Consider the following 23,026-nt stretch of genomic DNA (forward strand, 5'->3'; position numbering starts at 1 on the left):
CCCATCAGATGGAGAAGAAGAAAAAAGCATTATCTCGCAACAACGTTGGTCTTGCTCATAATGTCTTGTGGTTAAATTGAGATGGGGCAATAGGAAAGATGAGGCTGCAAATACATCTTGGCCACCTGTTCCAGTGTTGAGCAGATTCGGAGAACAAAGGGTTGCACTACCAACTGCAAATACATGTGTAGCTTTGTCTGACTCTGCCAACATTTGAGTGACCCCAATGAGGGAAAATATCTCATTTGTTTTTACTTGAAATAGCTTCAGATCAATCATTTTCTTACTGGTACTGGTCTTGTATCAATTGCTTTGCATTTTTCTTTTACATATTATTATGGTTTTTATAGATAGTTTTGTTTAATTTTATGTGTCTTTGTCTGATGTCTGTATGTGCATGATTTGTGTGCCACGTGCCTTCCGAAGTCAGAAGAGGGCCTTGGATCCCTTGAAACTTGAGTTATGTGGATGCTGGGGATTGAATCCTGGTCCTTTCCCAGAGCAGCAAGTGCTCTTAACTGCTGAGTCATCTCTCCAGGCCCAGTTGTGTTTAATGTTTTATTTCTGAGAACTGTCCTGATCTATCTATATTAGAGTTAGTTTAATATAATAAGTAAAGAAAAAGCAGCAGGTTGTGATTTTGGTAAGTTTTTGGCTCCTGGGACACATGCAAACACCTTCAGAAGTACCATGGGTGCTTGGATAATGCAAATAATTTAAACCAAACTACATAGGATCTAGACTTACTCTATAACATATAATAAATGTTAACACATATTTAGAATCAATTTATCTAACAATTTACTGACTTTTTTTTCTGTGAAGTTTAGCCTGAGAGCAGAGTCTGAATTTTCTTTTAATCAGAATGGTAACATGAACTTTTAACTGGAAGGCAGGGTAACCATCAAACTATTAGTGACTCAGCTTCACAATTAGGCCTCATTCTGACAGACTTAGCAACCTCTCAAAAGAGGACACGACTTGGGAACCAAGTGTTCAACAATGTGATCCTGTAGAGGACATTGCAGATTCAATCCACACCAATATGAACGTGTTTTTTTCAGTAATATATATTACACACACACACACACACACACACACACACACACACACACACACATATGTATATAAAATCTCTATACTCTCTATAGCTACACTATACATATACTATACATACAGAGAGCAGTATATGTATTTGTACATACATATGCATATATATATAGTATATAGTATATGTGTGTGTATTTAGAGATCAGGAATTCAGATTTCAATTACTTATCTTTATTGTAATTTTCACCATACCAATTAAAGTATACACTTTGTTATTATGTAATGTACATAGAGATTAAAATTGGCTACTATAGTTAGTAATTTACTTATGTGTCTACACATGATCATGAGAAGATAAATCTACTCATTGAACCAAAGTACAAAATGAAATATGAACTTCAGTCTTCACTCTTTGGAGACCACATTTCACTAACTAATGTTTTTTAAGTTTGCATTAAAATTTCTTTACCAATTCAATATCCTTGTTTATACAATGAATGGGAGATGTTAAGGAGTTATAGACCTAGGAAATGCTTGATTTATCTATTAATAGTGTGTCTGATATTCTCATTAAAAGCCTGTGCAATGAAGTGTTAATTGCCTAGGGAAAAAACAATGAGAACATGACTCTGAAATCACACACACACACACACACACACACACACACACACACACACACACCATAATTAGACTCCTCCTGTGGGGTCCTCGTATAGATTTTCTGGAACATTTTCCCCTTGGTATTCTGGTGGTGATGATGGTTGAAGTAGCGTGGGGGATGCCACTGCGGGCACAGCAGGATTTGAATATTGAACTACAATAACCTGTAAAATGAATTGAAATGTCATTGAGTTACCCAGCATACTCAGAGCTTCCTTTCTTTACTTTATGATGTCACTTTTACTAGTGTCTACTGGGTTGAATCACACAACACCTTGGGGGTGTCTTGGGTGCCCCTGGGATCAGGCTTTGTACTCCTAGGACACTGTTCTGTGGCAGAGCGTGAGCAGGAGGGCAGATGTCTGCAGATGCACCTTAGAGCATCAGTCTTCTGTGAACAGCTTACTTGAACCAAGGAGTTATGGAAAATGACAATGATGTTCTTTCAAGCTAGTTTGTTACTGCTGACAGCAGCACATCCAGACGTTGTCATGGCAACCAGGAACACACTCTGCATGCACGGCAGTGGCCAAGAATGGCAGCCATCCAGAATCCCATGACACTTGGCAACATTCTGTCCCTCACAAACTCAAGTGACATGGGGCAGCAGTAGAAAGAGGAAGATGCACATACTTAAGCAGCACATGCCCCGAGGCCCCTGATTTTGTGAGCTAACATAGGACGTCAGCAGGAGCAGCATGGCTCAGGTCTAGGGAGCACTTGATGGGCTTCACTGGCTTCTTTCTCTACCTGAAGCGTTGAGGGCACACCTGGCATACTATTCTCATGGTCTACTCCCTGGCCGTTTTCTCCCCCTAAGTCTGTCACTTTCTTATCTCCAGGTGACCTCCTCTCTCCTCGTTGTTTAAGAGCATCTGCAACAGTCATCAAATGACATTTTCTGATAAATGACAGCCTAGTCAAATCCAGTTTAGGCAGGAGATTAGGGACTGGAAAGGAGAAATTAGAGCTGAGGAAATGGGGCTGGATTTGATTAAAGCATATTATGAGCAGGTATGGCATTCTCAAAATGAAAAAAGGTCCGCATATGAAAGAAACCAGCACATGAAGACTCTGAACCCTTCTTCCCCTGGCTTCATCTAAGGAGCAGAGCATACTAGGAGGGGATGTGGGCCAGACTCTTCCAGATACAAACAAAAGAGATGGGGTCTATAAGGTCCTGTAAAGGGTGCTGCCTTCTGTGGCTGCATGCCTTTCAGGATCTTTCTGCAGCTCACGAGCCCACTTCTGTTCTTAGGACAGCTTTGCTTTTCTTGATAAAATGTCTCAATTTCTATGGATGATTCCCTGGTATAGACTCTTTGCAGCACCAAGATATGGAATTGGGTAGTCTTGGAACACAGCTGTGTTTTGGTACTCCTAAACATGTTTGCCCAGACTTCCTGGGCCTTCTCCATCTTTCTCTCCATCTCTTTTTCCCCTGGAGGCTGCTCAGCTTGTCTATAATGTTTTTTGTTTTTCTTTTTTCCCTCTTTCTCAAACTGTCATGAAAGTGTCCCTGAGCTTCATTCTGATTCTGGTTCTAAATCTTTTATTAATGAAACTAAGAACCCCAAAGGGACTTCACTTTCCCTGGTAAATTAGCCTTTTAAGACTGGGCAGATGACCAAACTAATTTGTTGATAAATTTCACTTGAGGAAGCTAAAAGACAATGCAGGTGTGTCCTCGTAGGCCACTAGATTCACGTGACTTATTACCGAGCAATAGAGACCTACCAAACATCAACCAGCAAGGATGCCACTCACCTCACTGGTGTTACAACAGGATACTTTACATCCAAAGGCTGAGACAGACACAGCAACGCAGAATTCTAGCATATTTAAAAAGAGCATCAAGTAATCCATACCCTAAAAACAGATTCATACCAAGGAATGTGAGGAAGGAAGATGAAGATTACAAGTTAGAAATATGCACACGCTGCCCCCACCCCATCTACCCAACCAAGACTACCATGCCAAAAAAGAAAATGCCCTGAAGAGGGGTTTGGAAATCCAGCTTTGATACAGCCCAACACTTAGTCAATTCCTTGGTCTCCTGAAGGTCACTTCTTTTCATACATTTTTTACTAATATAATTATCAGAGACCCCCATACCCCGAGCCTGCTATGCTTTGTTGCTAGACATTTCACATGGAGAAAATAATTATATTATTTCATATTTGAATAGAATAGTCTTTCAGGCTGGTCTTCTAATCAAACCCTAGAATGGGGATAACTTAGTTTGCGGAAGGAACAAAGGTTGTTTATTAGATAATATAGGCAGGATATCTTGGCCTGTGTAGGGTGCCCAAGTTATTATAACATCTTCCCAAGAGGAAGCAAGATGCTGAAGAATCAAAGTCCAAGAGACTGAGGGTGTTCAGTGTGTGCCTTGAAAATAGAGGACTGAGCTTGGCAGTAGTGGCAAACTTTTGTAATTCCAGCACTCAGGAAGTCAGAGGCAAGTGGATCTCTATGAATAAGGCAGATGGATCTCTATGAGCTTGAGAGACAGAGAGAAAAAGAGAGAAGGAATAGAAATAGAGGTCAGAATGCTGAGATAAGGAATATAGACAGAAGGTGGAAAGTCAAAAGCCAAGAAAACCACTTTCCCCTAAAGCTCCCAGGGAGGACAACAGCTCTGCCAACATTTTGATTATATGCAAATGAGGCTTGTTATGAACTTCTGTCATCCTGTAATAAAATACAGCTGGATTATTCACCAAATTGGTAGTAACTGTCACAACTATGGTAAATCACTGTAGTGTTGATCACTACTTTCCTTAGTGTTCAAGGCATTGGCTTTGCCTGTATCTTCACCAAGCCACATGATTACAATAGAGGAACAAAGGTGGCACTGTCTGTGTTCTAAATTCTCCTGTCTAAAATGATGCCTAGAGTTGCTGGGTTTGAATATTCTGTCTTTTTCTCTCAGTGATCAGAGATGGTCCCTCTGCTGTGAATTAATCAACTGATCAGGAGCTTGGCACGTGAGAGAAAGCAATCCAGTGGCCACTGAGAATATTTGCATTGTTGTTTTTATCCTTGTTCACACCTCAACAGGTCCAGTAGCATCTGTGTTTAGGCATTGTGGCCAGCACTAGTGGAGAACAGCAAGTAGCCTTTTTCTAAGCAATGTGGCCACCTAGAGAGGTAGGTTAAGAGTTTCTTTTGGGGGTTAGAGGGTATAGATGTTAGGTCTGCATCCCTCAACTTCTCCTTTACAATTTTTTATTCTGTCATTCTCGGATGATCTATAGCAGTCTCACATGACATATGATTGAACACACACAGGCTGAGCCTGCACCTCCACAACTATTAATCCCTGATAATGAAAGGAGAGGGGTGGTTTTTAATTCAAAAGCAGCCTGGGCTACATAGCAAGACTCTTGTCTCCGGGAATATCAAACAAACCCACAACTGAAAACAGCAACATAAAACAAAATAAAAAGGTAGATTTTCAAGATAAGAAGCAGATGTACATGTGTTTATAATATGCTACTTTAAGTATTGAAGTTGTTATTTTTCTAGGTCACTTTCACTGATCACTGGCAACTCCATGTTGCTTGTTCTGATGGTTCCAGGTAGCATGCACCCTATCTGTTCTCTCTTACAAAGACCTCACTCTTTTAACTGGGTCTTGTAAAATGTTAAGCTATACGATATATCTTGTTCTCCCAAGAGGCTTGAAGCCTCCCACCATTAGGAACTTAGGGTACTATGTCCAAGAACTGGCCACATGAGTGGTTTTCTTTTTACTTGGTTATGACAGAAAAGAGATAATGAGGTGTCACCCGGTCCCTAAATAAATATTGTCCTCCTCCCCTATCATTTCAAACTTTCTAAAGTGATTCTAGAAGCAGAGTGTTGGTTGTTGCTTTGGCCAGAGTCGATGATCCCTTGCGTCCACGATGGCATCCCACCAGCAGAGGAAGTACTCACCTGTTCAATTTCATTTTTGTGAAAGAAACCATGCGACCCCAGTATCACACTGATGACACCGATGATGCTTGCTGCTGCAGCCAGTACAGAGCTGATGGTATTCAAAACTAGACTGCTGGTAACCTAGAAATGAATTGGAATCAGCGGATTCGGCAGCATCCTTGGCTTAGTCCAGCAATATTCGAAGCACACCGTGACCTAATTAATGCATTTCATCCTCCTTGTGGCACAAGTCGTCTCTATGCCTCTCCTTATTGTAGCTTTACTTCCAACCCCTTGCCATAATAAAAACACAATACTGTTATTTCTGAGACTATGTTCTCCACCATTCTCAAGGGCTCAAGATGCTCTTCAAATTTCCTAGAAAAAAAAAGTGTCAAAGTCTTTGACACATTGTCTGGAAAGCCCTGCCTGTCATTTTCCACCACACTCTGCTGCAAATGTCTGATTGTTCTCCTTGTGTAAATGCTGCTGGGCACTCATGGCCATGTCCCTCTCGCCTGTTTTCTCCTATGCTGTAGATCTGTCTCCACAATTCTGTTCTCAGGGTTCAGTTAAATAAACTTTATTGTGAGGAGTAAAACTAGTCAGGAAATTGAAAGTTTGCCAAATACATATCATGAGGTACATTTTAGTGGCCAGAGTTGGCTAAAGATGCTAAGGAGACAGACAGGAGCCTGGACTGAGAAAGGTCACCTTGGTCAGGCTACAGAAGTTGATGCTTACCTTTTGTAGGTAGTGAAATTCAAGTGAAGTTTTCAGCTAATAAAATAACTGTTGAATGTTTATATGTTGCCCTTTATAAACTTTATGACTGACATCTCATTTTAAGTGTCTTTTTAAAAATCATTAATTGTTTTATGAGCACAAGTGTTCTGTCTGCATGAATGTAAACGCATCATGTGCATGCTCACGTAAGTTAGAAAAGGCTGCAGATCCCATGGAGCTGAAGTTATGGATGTCTGTGAGACCCTTTATGGGTGTTTGGAAACAAATATGGGTCCTCTGCAGGACCAACAAATGCTCTTAAACTCTGAACAATCTCTCCACCCTCTGTAAAAATTTCAAACCTATTATTTTGGATACATTTGTAGAATGCATTTTAATCTGTCAGCCAATGATTTTTTTTTGCCTTTGCAAAGATTTAGGTGTCATTATCATGGGCTGGATCTGAAGCTTCAAGGGTCATCTGTGTAAACCCTGCTTGACATTTCTTCCCCAGAATTCGCTGCACCAGCACCAAAATTCTCCCAGCAACCGCCTTGCCAAGATATCCAGTCAGACATGATGACACCTAATATGAGCCAGTAGCTCAGCTACATGTCTGAAAGTCAGATATTCTAAAATGCATAGCCTAGAATAAACATAGAATCAACCCATTTTACATCTTAGCAAAATGCATATTTGATGAAATTGTTCTTTTTGGATAGCAAAATAAAACAAAACACATACCAGCTTTTTTGTAGTTCTCACTCCTGCTGCAATTGACAAGGATCCTGAGACTATGAACTGGTCATAAGAGGAAAGTCCAGGTTAAAAAAATCTTTAAACGGTTATTATAAATCATAGCATATTAAAACTTTCTTCTAAGTCAATGGGGTTTATAAAGGGATCAGTTGTCTAAAGAGCAGCCATTTTCAGTTCTCACCTTCTTTCCCCTCACCCACAAGAGTAGAGAATAAAAGTAAAGCGAGCCAGTGGAAGGACCATAAGAGGTTTTTAAGAGATTATTTTATGTATTTATTTTGGATTTTTGAGAGAAGGTCTTGTTATGTACTCCTGGTTGACATGTAGTTTGCTGCATAGATGAGGCTGGACTTGTTCTTGAAGTGATTCTCCTGTTTATGCCTTCTCAGTGAAAGGCACGAGGTACCAAGTGTGGCTCAAAATTTTAATAATAATTTTTCTCTGCTTCTGGTATAGAAGAATAAGCCATGCCCCTCTTTGGTGTGCTTTAACTCCCTAAGCATCTGTGGCTAGAGTGCTAATCTTTCTAATAACACTGGCAGAGCTATCTGCAGTCTCTTACTCCAGGGAAGGTTATTTTATATTTAGGTAATTTTAAATTGAGATTAGATATCATAGACTTGAAGACAAACTGAGGACATTTTGAAATTTTAGATTATCAGTTTCTTTCACATTCTTTTTAAATCAAGGTTTTAAAAAATGTTGTACAGCTCTCATCCCATCAACATTGTTTAAGAGCAAGGAGGACTAAAAGCCCCAGTCCTAAAGACAGTTTACCAACATGACCCTAAACTGAAGAAGCTAGCCAAACAAAAGCAGAAACGAAATTATCATCGTTGAAAAATGCATATTGGAAACTGTAAATAAAATAATGGAAAAATTAAATTCTGTATTAGAAGATGACTAGAGAATTGTAGCTCATTTTTGTCTACCAATTTGGCCATTATTTTCAATTTATTCCAAATGATTGCTGGCAACTTGACTGAATTGACATCTTTAAACTCTTCAGCTAAATATACTGCTGTCTGCATTTGCTTTCTATATTTCAGTTTAGAAGATTTAAAGTTAACGGGAGCATTTGTAGGATCACATCCCCTAAACTAAAATGAATATGCAGACGTAAAACTAGGAAGATGGTTGCCAGTGGGTTGCTTGCCATGCAGGCCTGAGCCCTGGAGTTCCATCCTTCACCATGAACTATGGGAGTTGTTGCCCAAGATGGTATTGAGTAGGAAATAAAGACTTAAGCAGAACGCCACAGTGAGGAGAACTTGAGATTCTGAGTCCTCATCTTGAATAAATTCCCTAGTGTCTGTCTGCCTGTCTGTCTGTCTCATTTATACAACAGCGATGAAGGCAAAATCTCTCAGAAGTTGTCATGATTGTTTGAGGTGGAACATGATATACAAAACATCTAGTGATGTGCCCAGGTTATAGTGCAATGAAAGCTATTACTGGTGGGATGATGATGATGATGATGATGATGATGATGATGATTACAATCATCATCATCATCATCATCATCATTATCATTAGTATTATTATTTATATGTAAAGTATGGGAGCCTGTGTCATTCTTCAAATCTTAAATACCTGTTATAAAATAAGAAGGGAAAGTTAAAGTATCAGGTCTACAAAATAAATTTTCTCATTATCAAGTTTATCAATAAATGGGAACCTTGCAATGTTTAAGTGGCGCTCTAAATTGTAAAATAGTCAAGTTTATGCATTTTTGTTTTCTACTTGTCAGTTCTTAAGCATAGGTAAGAAAATGATTGATATTTTATAATTAACCCTCTCAGCTCCAAAAACTCTCTTATGTTTTATTGCAGAGGAAACCTTTTTAACTTTCAAAAATTTGTATTCAGTTTTTTAATTAGTTATTTAATTAAAAACTTGAAACAAAATTATCTACATTTTTCTGTTCTCTTAAACCTGTTCAGCTTTATCTCCTCCTCCTTGATAACATTATAATTTCATTCATTCTTTATGAGCCTCAGCATTTAGTGATCCCTTCCCAGCTAGAGAAGTGAATCTCAAAACTCTCAGTCAAAGACAACACATCAATTATCCTCAATTTGAGAGTACGCTTGTAAAAATTTTAGGAGCAGCGAAACAGACAAGTTAACAGGTCAGATTGCTCTGTCGTAAAGATGTGATGACGTTCTTGTACCACCAAATAACGAACCCTAGGAATGACCAGCCATGGACTCCCGAGGAATCAGTTGTGTTTATGTTTAAGCAACTCTTGTGGGAGTGCATGACTACATGTTGTCACAATATATCCTAAGTGACAGATTAAATAAACAGTCCACCAAGTTTGTATGAATGGTATACTGATGCTGCAAACATGAACAAGGAAAAGCTGAGTGAGGTTTAAATAAGTTGTCCTCAAATTTACAGGCTACTTGAAAGAGTTAAGAGAAGATTCCACCCAACATTAGTATAGTTACAAAAGGGTGTTATTATCTCCAGTGACATAAATCAGTATTTTACTCACCATCAGTGGCCCCCAAGCTGGGACTCCTAAGACCAGTGAAATGGCTGGTTCATGAACTAATGGTATACTTATCATTATTATTCCTAAGCTGAGGTTTATAAGAGCAATCATAACTTGTACAACCTAAACAGAAGAAAGTAAAACATTATCCATCACAAAAATGATGCCCATGCAAAGTACTATCAAACCACTAAGTTACCACCACCTCCATCTTTTAATATTCAAAGTTGAATTTTATAATATTATTTTGTCAATTGTCTTCATACAGGTAGGATGTACCATCTTATAAATCATGCCTTGGAAACACACACACACACACACACACACACACACACACACACACACACACACATTTCAGCAGTTTCAAACAGATTTGTGAAGTTCTTCCCAGAGGTGCTTTTATGATACCCATGATGCATCTCTACCACTGTTGCTATACTTTGTCACATGTTCACAAAAGAAAGACTCAGGAATTAGGAAGAAATTATTCCAGTAAGAAACAATTTGAAGAAATAAAATCATATGCAGAACGAGGAAAATATGAGCAGCACACATGATCTTCTTTGTGGCCTTGGAATATAAGGAAGGAATTTGAGTGTGGTGAGCTAAAAAAAGGGAGAATTTGAGTATAATTAACCCTATAATAAAGACTCAAAGAAAATGAGAACAACTTATGAAGATGAGTGAGAGCAAATAAGAGCTGTGCATAGAGGCAGAAGATACAGGGGTGTATAGAAAGACTGAAAAAGAAACATTTACATATTTATTTTCATATGTATGTGTATATGTAACTATATATCTTTAAAAACAGCCATGAATTTGAAAGGGAAGAGAAAGCATAGGAGGGTTAGTGGAAGGAAAGGGAGGAAGAAAAATCAGGTAATCATATTTTAATTAATTTTTTAAATGAAAAATACATGATGAGTTATTTCCCTATGCTTTTATTTGTAAGAGCCAAGAAAAAAGTCAATAATTTAATCCACAAGAAAGAATAAAAATGTAACAAAACCACTAGAACTCAAAACAGGATATCAATAGAAAAAACCTACAAAACCTAAGGTTTCATTTTCTTTACAGACAGATAAAATCATTTGCTTGCTAGCCAAGCTAACTGAGAAGACAAGTGGTTAACACCACCAGAAATCGTGCAGGAAATAGTGCTGAGGGAAACCGAAGGGAAGAGGCCAACCAATTCAATAACAGAGGAAACAGAGAAAGGCCCGAGAAGACCATGTACCAAACCTCAGAAAAAGAAACGGCCACTTGGAGTAGTCTTATGTGTTAAGATAGAATAATTAGAAAAGGACTAATATTGCTTGATACTATTATGATTTCTCTTAATTAATATTTAAGAGATGCAATAGAACACAATGCACTAAGCTCAAATCTCTCAGCGCTGGGGAAGATGTAAGCTTTTATCTCCCCTTCCATTTTACTGTAAATGTAAAACTGGTCTCAATTTAAAAATGCTTAGTGATATATTTAAGATAGACATATTTGATGTTAACACAAAACATATATCATGAAAAATTATCATTCATCAAATTTTATATGAATTAGAACAGTGAGATATAAAAGAAACAGATGTCTATCAAATGGCAACTGTCCAGTGGCTGGAAGTTTGGCCCAGTGAGTATGTCTGCATCTGGTCACCTTAAACCTGCCTAGGATGTTATTCCTTGAGGTTTTCTTTTTTTGGGGGGGGGGGCGACACTTTCCTGAAGACAGCAGTATGTGGAGAACAGAGCATTTCTCATCATCTGAGTAGCAGGCTAAAGAAAGGCACTGGAAATGTATAGGAACAGTATAGGTTTGTCGGCCAGTGGGGCTGGACTGTGGCTGCAGCTTGAGTAGCTTTTCTCTGCACCGAGTTACAGATGATCACCTTGGATGATCCCAGCCCAGAACATACCTGAAGTCTCTATATTTTAAGCATAATGAAGCTGCAAGTCTGATGTGATAGACTAACACATCAATTTCCAAATGCTAGTGGGATGTGTTGATGTACTACAAGCCTAGAGGGACAAGGCACAGGGGAGGGGCTTCTTCTTCTTACCCATTGGATATTTTAAAAATCACCCTCCCCACAGATCTAAGGATATCTTACCCCGAGGACTTTGGGTTCCCCCTTCAAGAATTTCTCTGTGCTCTTCTTCCACAGTTGAGACCTTACAACAGAGTCCTCCAAGGGCTGAGCACCTCCAGGGACAACAGTCTGTTCCATTCCTTGCATGGTTTCCATGGCAGCAGAAACTGCTGAAATATGAATGAAATTTTGGATGAACTCTTGGAAATGACTCAATGCCAGGTTCCTGACTAAGGTAAATTCCAAATGAAGTCCCCCTATGTTAAATAATTAAAAAAAAAATCTACCTTAGATAAGATGTAAAACAGTTTTAATCTCTTGATAAGAGAAACTCTTCCGTTTTCTATTTCTTTAGCCTTATTTTGAATGCTCATACTTTTCAATATAGCCACACATGTTTTGGACTTCATTTCTCAAATCAGCAGTTGGAGTATTTGTACAAATTGGCTTCGTTTTCAGACGCTGTTTCCCCACATCACTATCTGCTCCAACAACAACAACAACAACAACAACAACAACAACAACAACAACAACACCCCTCCACAACTGTACACTCTCTTCAGTCTCTGGCTTCCAGCAGATACAGCTCTGCCCTGCCTGTGAACTACTCAACCTGCGACGCAAGGGAGGAGTCTGGAAGTCTGGTACGCCCTGTCCTTCCCCAGGAGGCAAAGGTGTTCTTAAGGGAACCCAAGGTGAGTGGCTTAGTCCACTCAAATGCACAACGTATTCACTTATTTACCAAGAGCCTGTGCTGCGCCTCTCAGACACACCTTCAGACCTCTGAGATGTGCTGAAGATCTCATGTTTTCAGTTGTGGTTGTCGGTTAGCATCCCTGTCATGGGTCACAATTACTAAAGATTAAGTGTATAGAGAGGAATCTAAAGGGTGAGCCTCTCTTTTGTCAACCCAAAGTTAGAGACAAAACAAACAAACAAACAAACAAACAAACAAAAAGCCTGAATCTTAACAGTTTATTGGAAATAGTGATAGAAAAATAAGTCTGAGCAGGGAAAAGCCTGACCTAAGATACAATATTCTGAGGGATATTCCGGAGGACTCAGGTTCAATTCCTAGCACCTACATGCCAGCTCACAATCATCTGTAACTCTAATTCCTGGGTATCCAACACCCTCTCTGGTCTCTTTGGGCACCAGGTTGCACGTGTCACACAGACATACAAGCAGACAAAACACCTATACATACAAAAGATCTAATAATCCAGAATGTTCTCCTAGCTCTTTCATTGAGGTGTGAATTCTGGTTATTAACGTTCCCTGGATCACTGTGCCTTCATCTGTGAAAGAGTGCCTTGGGCACAAGTGCTTCCAAGCTTCTTTCTGATTTTCATGCTGCTAAGAGTCTTTCCAGTGTCTTCACTGATGAACATCTGCATCAGCAGCTTCAGCTCATGGCCTGCGTGTCTCCTAAATGAAGGCAAGGATGCTTTGAGACCTAGTCCAGCTCACACTCCATCTCAGGAGCAGACTAAGCATGTTAGGCTGGGCGCTCAGTCTCCATCCCATGTATCTGCACCAAACTCTGCATGGAGCAGATATTGTCTTATCTGGAGGATTATTGAAGTAGTATGTGGGAGACAGAGATTAACATTATGAAAGAAGGTTATTAAGAGTGTGTGTGAAATGATCAGTCAATAATTTAAATATTGCCTTCAGGTTTTTGGTACTGTGGCAGTAGAGAAAGAATAGAAAAAAACCAAACAATTTCATATGATGCTCAGTTGGGGCCTTCTTAAAGCCTTTATCTTTTCTTTGATATATTATCATTTTATTTTTGAGAATTTCATACTTGAGTGCTGTACTTACATCATTTCCACCCCATCTCCTCCTCCATCCAACTTTTCCCATGTTCCTGCACTTTCTTTCATATTCATGACCTCTTTGTCTTTAATTATTATTGTTATATATGCATATGATTACACACACAGAAAGAGAGAGACAGAGAGACAGAAACAGAGAGACAGAGAGAGAGACTGACAGAGAGAGACAGAGAGAGACTGACAGAGACAGAGAGAGACTGACAGAGAGAGACACACAGAGAGAGAGAGAGAGAGAGAGAGAGAGAGAGAGAGAGACACACACACACACACACACACACACACACACACACACACACAGAGAGAGAGAGAGAGAGAGAGAGAGAGGGTTGAGTCCACTTAATGTTGCTCATATGTATATGTCTTTAGGGTTGAGCACTTTAGGGTTGGCTCACCCACCAGGGAGCTGGTTGCTGGAGAAGATTGGTCCTCCCTCTCTAGTAGCCAGTAACTGCCTAAAGATTTTCATCTAAAGGTGAACACAGCACGATACCCTCAAGAATATAGTAGTGGCGCTTACACTTCACGGGTAGCCACAAGCTAGCTAAATGGCCTTGAAGGATACTTACTAGGAGGAAATTCATGCCTGGTACTGTACACCTAATTACGACCTATGGCTGGTGAGGTCACAGACCCTGGAGGAGGAGCTATTGCTGCCACTTTAACAATCCTTTTCTTTTTTTCCTTATTATTATTATTTTATTGCATCAAAAACTGCCCCCCTCAGGTATATTTAGCTGTGCACTGAACCCCAGTTCAAAAAACTAGTGTGTGTAGTGAAAGATGATCCCAGTCTTTCCTCTGGATATCCTACATTCATCCAGTAAATTAAAAGCCATCACCCTGAAAGCCTAAGAAGGCACATTTCTGCAGCTATCTTCTTCCAGCCTGCAATCCCTGCTGTCTGTGTCTGATGAGGGCCAGGCTCTGGGAAGCACCTCAAAGTCTTTGTTCAGAGCCATTGCCCTCCCCACACCCATCACCTCACTCGGCTTAAATTTGCATGCTTCTTCTAGCATCTTTCTAAATTATAAAGGATGTGATATGTGTTTCTGAAAAACCACAGCTATTTCCTGTTTTTTGTATAAAGACCTTTAACTGACTTTCGATTCCTTAAGTAGAGTGTGTATATTGATTGTGAAATATACTCATAAGGAGTGGCTCCCACTCACAGCTTTTTTTCCCACAAGAAAATAATATTGTTTATTGTGATAAGTTTGAAGATTTACTTTTTGCAAAACTCTGTCACAGGAATATAAAGAAAATTCTATGCTATATAAAAATGTTACATGACCTATCATTTTATATATTAAGCATTAATCAAAAGCAAAATCAAAACCAAACAAAGCAAGCATACTAAAACATAAAAACACGCAATTTTAAAGATAACATATTCAGACTAATGTCATGTAGATGGCCTTTCAAAACCTGTTTGGAAAAATTAACACGTTGTTGTTAAACCCCACTGTTACATAGCAACAGCGAATACAGTGCTTTTCTGGATCTAAGTAGCATCTAGCTTCAGAGAAAAAGCATATTCTCTAAGACAAACTCAACCTTGGGTATTTATTCTACCTTTTGGTTTTCAGACTCCGTTTATTCATAGGAAAAAACTGAATTCAAGGTCCCAGGTCCTAGGGAAATTGGATACTTCCCAAAAGCTAAACAGTTTCTGTTATAAAGAAACAGTTGTCTGAGTCCAGACGTCTCAGGGAAAACTTGTAAGGAAATAATTGTCTGAGTTCATGTTCCCAGGCCTAGGTATCTACTCCTATCCTGATCCATGGAAACTCCCTTACAGATCCCCTTATGGCAAAATATTCAGATCCAGAACTGGCTGCCTCTCTGAGCTCAGAAAATAAAGCTTTCATTTTAAGCTTCTGATTCTGAGGTGAGTTTTCTCGGCTTTCACCCTCAACCCAACAGTCTCACCCACAGTTTTCTTAGTGAAAGATGTTCACAGGCAGGAAGGTGGGTTGGGCAGACGCAGGGGCATTGGCTGAGGATGACGCAGAATAGCAGGATCTGGGCAGCTTCTTCAGCCACAGTACTGTCAGCAGTAAGTGAAGCTGTCTTAGTGGTCTGCGCTGCAGGAGGTACCGATGGGAGTAATGGCAAAACTGATAGCTGGGTACTCAGTAGTGTTTTGTGATACTACTGTTCTTGTTTTTCCTACACTGCCGAGACTAGTTGAGGGATCCTTTCTTGGTTTGGGGTCTGCAACACATAGGTAGCCACAGCAGTGTTGGCTTCTGAAGTGCAGGTTTCCAGAGCAGCTGCTGGGCCAGGGAACCAGGTCTTGGGTAGATCTGGAATCCGTCAAGCTCTGCATGGAGTTAGATCTTGTTCTTTCTCCACGGTGATACAGACTGCACAAATAGTGTGAGACTCTGTAGGACACCGGGGGCCCGTTGGGGAAGAGTATTGCTAAGACTCTGACATTGGCTAAAATATCAAATCCCAGCATGCCTATCAAAGTAGAGGCAGGATGCATGGAGAGATGGATGATGCAATTGTAATTTAACTTCTGGAGCTCACAGGGCCGAGAGTCAACTGGAGTCCCAGTTGTTGAAACACCATCCAGCAGTGTCCCTGGAGCATGTGATAGTTGGGCAGAGGAGCAGGCAGTGGTCCAGAAATGTGCCCACACAGTGGGGAGAGTACACAGGGTACTCTGTACCAGAGAGTCCATTTCTCTGATAGCTAGAACGCCATGCCATCTCAATCCAGGAAATCTGATTGTTGGTATGACCAACACATCGTTTCTCAGTACAGAAAATGTAGCATCTATATGAGTGGATTAAAATGTTAATAAAAAGAACTTTTAGCTTAAAAAAATATCCAGGGCCAGATGAATTCACAACATAATTATTCTAGACTTTCAAAGAAGAGCTAGAGCCAATACTTCTTAAATTACTTAAAACAAACAAACAAATTAAAAAAAAAAAACCTGGAAACACTGTTGAGGCCCTGCAAGAGGAACAGCAAAATAGTCTTAGAACTCACGGAATGTGGCCCACTTGTTAGCACAGCCAAGATGGGTGTGCCTTGGAGAGGCTGAGCCCAGAGGACTACGTGTCCTGAGGACTTCATGCTACTGTGGAGCTTTGCTATGCATGTTACCCTTGCGTTCATCACATTCCCTCATAATTTATGGGTTGCATGAAAACTTTAAAGGGGCTCTCAGCCCCTCACCGGACAGTGTCATTGGCACTTAAAATATCAGCAATTGATCTTCTCCAAGTACTGCTGCTGGAGCGGATTAATATTGCAACCACCACGCTTATAAAGAATTTTGAAGTCAGATGTGGTGGTGAACTCCTTTAATCCCAGCAGCTGGGAGGCAAGAGGCAGAAGGATCTCTTGAGTTCAAGGCCAGCCTGGAAGTTCAAGGCAGTCCAGGAAGCCAGGGTTGTCACACAGAGAAACACTGTCCCCAAAAGAAGCAAAACCAAAAAAGAAAAAGAAAAGAAAAGAAAAAAATAATTTGGAGCTGTAGAGTGTTAGTAAAGTAAGGTTAAAATGTTTTTGTTAGTAGTGTTGACTTAGAAAATCTTGGGGAACAATTTGAAGTTCAGAAGGCACACTCTTGATACCTGAGGGAGGGATACTTTGAGGCCAGGGAACAGGAACAACCTCAGCCTGAAATGTGCTTTTAGTTTCATCTTCCCCTCAAAGCTGTTTGTGCGATCCTGTGGAAGTGCTCAGTGTGCCCCACCCCAGTGCATGCCCTCCCCATGGCAGCTCATCCCTGGACTGGCGCCCTGTGATGTACACTTATTCTTATGTTATTTGTGCTTCTGCTAGGTCTGGAGAAGCTTTCAAAGATGTGCTACGACAGTTGTTTCAGTTTCACAGGTTTGGGAATGCCAAGGGCTTGGAAAAACAAAAACAAAAACAGCAACAGACAATGCTCCTGTTTATACCTCTAAGGGTTTAAAAGATGGTGTTTGGCTTCCAATATCTGACAGTCCACTGGCATTCCCAATAGTCCCCAAGGACAGGCTATTGTAGAGAGGGCACATCACACTTTAAATACTCAAATAATTAAGTTAAAAATAAAGATTTCAAATATTCATGCCCTTATTATAGTTTAAATGATGCTTTATATGTTATTAATCATAAAATGTTACAGAACAAAGTATAAATCTTTAAAAAATATATATAATTAACTCCTAAACCTCTAATAAAATAAAAATACCTACTACTAACCAGAGACTGGAAAGGACCAGATGCTTTATTCCAGGAGAATCTTTGCTGTGTTTCCACTGGATGCTGATGCACCTTTGTGGGTGCCAGACTGGTTGACTGTGGCGGGACTTCTCCCACTGTCTCAGAAGCAGACACATTTGCTTCTGCCACTTCTTCCCCGCCCACCTCAGCCATCATTAGTGCGTGGATGTGCACGCGGATGATTTAAATTATAAATGACTATTTTTATATAATAGTTTAGATTTGTGACTCTTTTAATAGTTTTATAAGATATCTTTTAGGGTAAATAATAAAATCATTGATCCTTTCTTTATGACTGCAATTTACAGCTTGCCAGTAAGAGAAACTGGCTGAGAAAATTACCTTTCTTTCTTCCAGTTTGCTAGTCTATAGCAAGTTGCTTATTTACAAATGTATGTAGGTTTGGGGGAATAATTTGTTTTCACATGTAATACTTAAAGCTTTTGATCATGTGATGTTATTGAGGAGCCTGTTTCTTTTTATATGTACATTCATTGTAGGCGTTCACTTAAAGAAAAGTAGAATGTAACCATATGGTAATCTTTGTGGTGCTTGAAACGTTTTGCTAGGATATCTAAGCTGTGGGAGAAAAAGTAAAGCTGTTGGAATTTTGCTCAATCCACCCATATATGTGTAAATGTATGTATATATGTACTTTAATATATATTTAATGAAGTTGGTTGGAGCTTTGCTCAATCTGCCAAATGTATGTATGTTTGTATGTGTGCATGCATGCATGTATGTGTGTGAAGTTGCTGGAGTTTGTTAAAGGTTGCTTCATCCACAAGTATGTGTGTGTGTGTGTGTGTGTGTGTGTGTGTGTGTGTGTGTGTTTCTTTCCCCCCTTTTTTTCTCATCTACCCCAGAAAGTTTCTTTGGCCCTAGAGTCCTTCTTGCAGGCTCAAGGAGTCTTCTCAACTCTCACCATGGTCTCCATTGGCCTCAGGGAGAACTTCATAGGTCCCAAAGAATCAAACTTTGTTCCCTCAGAGAAAAGTCTGGTGAGTGATCACTGTTAACATCATGCTCCACCTCAGTTTACTCTGTTGGTGTCAAAGCTGGTCTTTGATATCTGATGCCTGGAACAGGCACCTGAGTAAAATATGCTCCCTGTTTGGGGCATTGAGTGGAATTTCACACGTAGGATGCTGATGGATTCCCACCTGCCAGGTTAGGACAGGTGAGCAATCTAAGATGATTCTTGTGTGATTGTGTGCTATCTTTTCCCTTACCATGGGACAGAATGAATCTAAGGACAGAAAACTGTTTATTGATAGGATTCAACATGTACTTTAGAAAGGAGAAACTAATGAAAATGCTAGTTTGCTTACAGATTTTCCTCCATTTTGTGCAGTCACACAGCCCCTGGTTCCCACTCCAGGCAAGTTTAGATGTAGAAAGACAGGACACACTAGGAATAGATGTTAAATCTGGTGCACTGAGAACGGAGGAGCCAAGGACATGCCTGCTGCTGCATTTTCTATTTGGATGTGCTTAGTCAGGCACTAGCAAGTGATAAGGAGCCTGTGTCTGCTCCAGAGCTGGCTGCTCCCTGTCCCCAGGAAGGAACTCCCCTGTTGTCACCTTAGCAGGCATCTAAAAATAATACTTTCCTTTTGATAAAGAGTCTCAAGGAAGATAGCTCAGCAGAGGAGAGTGATGGATCAGGAGAGGAGAAACTGACTTTTGGAGAAGAGTTTAGCTTGGAAGAAGAGACAGCAAAGTAGCATTCTTATGACTGGCCTCCCAGGCCATGTCTGGTCATAAGCCATCTCCTAAGACCTCCTGAGAAATGTAAAACAAAAACAAAAACAAACCAAAACCCAAAAACCTACAGGGGCCTATTGTGGTCACCCTGCTTTGCTGGGTGAACCACTGGGGTGTTTTATCATTTATACACTCTAAATAATTTTTTAGAGGTGTAAATTAGATTTGTCCCTTCCTAAAAATAACTACAGCTAAATTGAAGCCTTTATTTGTCAATCTCCACAGGGAAACTGACCTAAAGTCATTAAGAGAATTGACTCCTAGAACTAAGGAAGGCTTCATTAACCTTTTTAGAACCAGATCAGCCCTGCTGGTCCATAGCACTGATGTTTACAGATGGCTTTGCCTTGGGTCTTGGGTCAGGCTGCTTTAATTATTGATGGTCAAAAATAGTCTTTCTCCATGCAAGAAACATCTACACAATGGGTGGAGCTGATAGCAGTAATTATGGTCTTTAAGAAATGAAAGCAGCACTTTAATCTGTATACTAACTCACAATATGTGGTCAGCTTTTCCCCTCCTACTGAAACTGCACAACTTCCCTCTGGTCATTCCACTCTACTTGCCTAGCTCTCAGAGCTACAAGCCTTGCCTCAGTCTAGGATTTGTCCTTTCTTTCTGGGACACCTTGGAGCTCATGCTATGCTTCCTGGTCCTGTGCATGAAGGTAAGAGTAAAGTTGATTCTCTGACAGAAGCTCATGCTTTCTCTATGTAGGTAGCTCAGCAGAGCCCTGCACTACATCATCAACCCTGCTGCACCCTGCTTTCAGTTTCATCTTCCCCTCAAAGATGCTTGTAAGATCCTGTGGAAGTGCTCAGTGTGTCCCATACCAGTGCATGCCCTCCACATGGCAGCTCATCCTTGGACTGGTGCCCTGTGATGTACACTTATTCTCAGGTTATTTGTGGTTCTGCTAGGTCTGGAGAAGCTTTCAAAGATGTGCTATGACAGTTGTTTCAGTTTCACAGGTTTGGGAATTCCAAGGGCTATGGAAAAAGACCATGCTCCTGTTTATACCTCTAAGGCTTTTAAAAGATGGTGTTTGGCTTCCAATACCTCACAGTCCACTGGCATTCCCTATAGTCCCCAAGGACTGGCTATTGTAGAGACAGCACATCACACTTTAAATACTCAAATATTTAAGTTACAAAACAACAATTTTAAATATTCATCTACTCATCATAGTTTACACCATGCTTTATATGTTAATCATAAAATGTTACAGAACAAAATACAAATCTTAAAAAAATTAAAAAATATAATTAACTCCTAAACTTCTAATAAAATAAAAAGACCTACTAACCAGACACTGGAGAGGACCAGATGTTTTATTCCAGGAGAAGCTTTGCTTGTGTTTCCACGGGAAGCTGATCCACTTTTGTGGGTCCAGACCAGTTGATTGTAGCAAGACTTCCCCCACTGACTCAGAAGCTGACACTTTCGGTTCTTCTACTTCCTCCCCACCCACCTCGGCCATCATTAATGAACAGATGTGTATTCCAATGATTTAAAGTAGAAATGACTTTTTTATATAAAAGTTTAGATTTGTGATTCTTTTTTCCATTTATTTATTTATTCATTTTCAAGCTGATCCCAGCCCCCTCCCTCCTGTCTTCCCAGGTCCACCCTCAATCCCCTAACTTGCTTTTCCCCTCTCTTTCTTTTCAGAGAAGGAGAAGCCCTTAAAAGGTACCCACCCACTGTGGCATCTGTGGCATGTCATGTCACAGCAGGACTAAGCACATCCTCTCCCACTGATGGCAGATCAGGCTTCCTAGCTAGGAGAAAAGGATCCAGAGGCAAACAACAGAGTCAGAGACAGCCCCTGCTCCAATTGTTAGGACCCACAAAAAGACCAAGCTGAACATCTGAGGTGTGTGTGTGTGTGTGTGTGTGTGTGTGTGTGTGTGTGTGTGTGTATGTGTGTGTGTGTATACATACATACATACATACACACACACACACACACACACACACACACACACACACACACACACACACACACATTAAAAGCCCAGCGCATGCATGTTCTTTGGTTGGTGGTTCAGTCTCTCTGAGCCCCGTAGTTTACTTTGTAAGTCTTCTTGTGGCGACCTTTACCCTTCTAGGCCCTCCTATCTTTCCTCCCACTCTTCCTCAGAACTTCTAGAGCTCAGCCTACTGTTTGGCTGTGGGTCTCTGCATCTGTTTCCATCAGCTGCTGGATGAAGCCTTAGGAAGACAGCTATGCTAGGCTCCTGTCTGCAAGCATAGCAGAGTATCATTAGTAGTGACAGGGATTGGCTCTACCCCATGGGGTGGGTCTCAAGTTGGGCTGATCATTGGTTATCCTTTCCCTTGATCTCTGCTGCATTTTTATCCCTGCACTACTTGTAGGCAGGACAGATTTTGAGTCAAAGGTTGTATCTGTGGGTTTGTGTCCCCCTCCTTCCACTGGAAGTCCCAGCTTACCTGGCTCTAAAAGGTAGCACCTTCAGGCTCCTTAACCCCCACTGCAAGGAGTGTAAGCAAGGGTTACCACCATAGATCCCAGGGAGCCTACCATGTCCCAAAGGAGTCTTCCCCACCAATTTCCATCCTCTCTATCTCTGCCCTCCTCCCCCACACTGTGATGTCCTCACACCAGACCTCCTTTCCCACCAGCTTCCCCACCCCCCTCCCATCCAGTTCCCTCCTCCATCTACGTCAGATGTCTATTTTATTTCTTCTTCTGAGTGAGATTCCAGCATCCTCCCCTGGGTTCTCCTTAGCTTCTTTGAGTTTCTGGATTGTAGCATGTACTTTATGGCCATATCTTTCTGAGTCTGGGTTACCTCATTCGAGATGATCTTTTCTAGCTCCACTCACTTGCCTGCAAATTGCATGATGCCTTGGTTTTTAATAGCTGAGTAGTATTCCATTGTGTAAATGTACCACATTTTCTTTATCCATTCTTCAGTTGAGGGGCACCTAGGTTGTTTCTAGTGTCTGATTATTACAAGTAAGGCTGCTATGGGCAAGTGTCCTTGTGGTATAGTGAAGCATCTTTTGGAGTATATGCCCGGGAGTGGTATAGCTGGGTCTTGAGGTAGATCTATTCTCAATCTTCTGAAAAACCTCCAGGTTGATTACCACAGCACTTACACAAGTTTCCACTCCCACCATCAATGGAGGAGTGTTCTCCTTTCTCCACATCCTCACCAGCATGTGTTTTCACTTGAGTTTTTGATCTCAGCCATTCTGATGGGTGTAAGATGGAGTCCCAGTAGTTTTATTTACATTTTTCTGAAGACTAATAAAGTTGAACATTTAAGTGCTTTTCAGCCAGTAGAGATTCTTCTTTGTGAAGTCTCTGGTTAGCTCTGTACCTAATATTTTAATTGGGGTATTTGGTTTGTTGGTGTTTAATTTCTTTAGTCTTTTATATATTTACAATATTATCCCTCTGCCAGATGTAGGGTTGGTAAAGGTCTTTCCCCAGTCTATACACTGTAATTTTGT

The 23,026-nt window shown here is 40.5% G+C and overlaps 1 protein-coding gene across 3 annotated transcripts; it reads right to left on the reverse strand.

The window, feature by feature from the left end:
- Nucleotides 1-1,612: 1,612 nt before the first annotated feature.
- On the reverse strand, nucleotides 1,613-21,034 carry LOC311592537 (membrane-spanning 4-domains subfamily A member 4D-like). 3 transcript variants are annotated; one of them, XM_084773065.1, is made up of 7 exons: nucleotides 20,850-21,034; nucleotides 11,727-11,872; nucleotides 9,620-9,742; nucleotides 7,105-7,161; nucleotides 5,653-5,775; nucleotides 3,478-3,579; nucleotides 1,613-1,874 (listed from the first exon to the last, which is right to left on the reverse strand). In XM_084773065.1, the coding sequence occupies exons 2-7, from the start codon at nucleotides 11,859-11,861 to the stop codon at nucleotides 1,737-1,739; spliced, it is 678 nt and encodes a 225-aa protein (XP_084629191.1). In that variant the 5' UTR covers nucleotides 11,862-11,872; nucleotides 20,850-21,034; the 3' UTR covers nucleotides 1,613-1,736. The 3 variants fall into 3 exon arrangements, with proteins under 3 accessions (XP_084629191.1, XP_084629190.1, XP_084629192.1); XM_084773064.1 differs by having other exon boundaries at nucleotides 11,727-11,875; nucleotides 20,850-21,022; XM_084773066.1 differs by lacking the exon at nucleotides 20,850-21,034 and adding an exon at nucleotides 17,756-17,853 and having other exon boundaries at nucleotides 11,727-11,875.
- Nucleotides 21,035-23,026: the final 1,992 nt, after the last annotated feature.

Source organism: Acomys minous, assembly GCF_964271855.1.
Source record: "Acomys minous genome assembly, chromosome: 2".
Lineage (NCBI taxonomy): Eukaryota > Metazoa > Chordata > Mammalia > Rodentia > Muridae > Acomys > Acomys minous.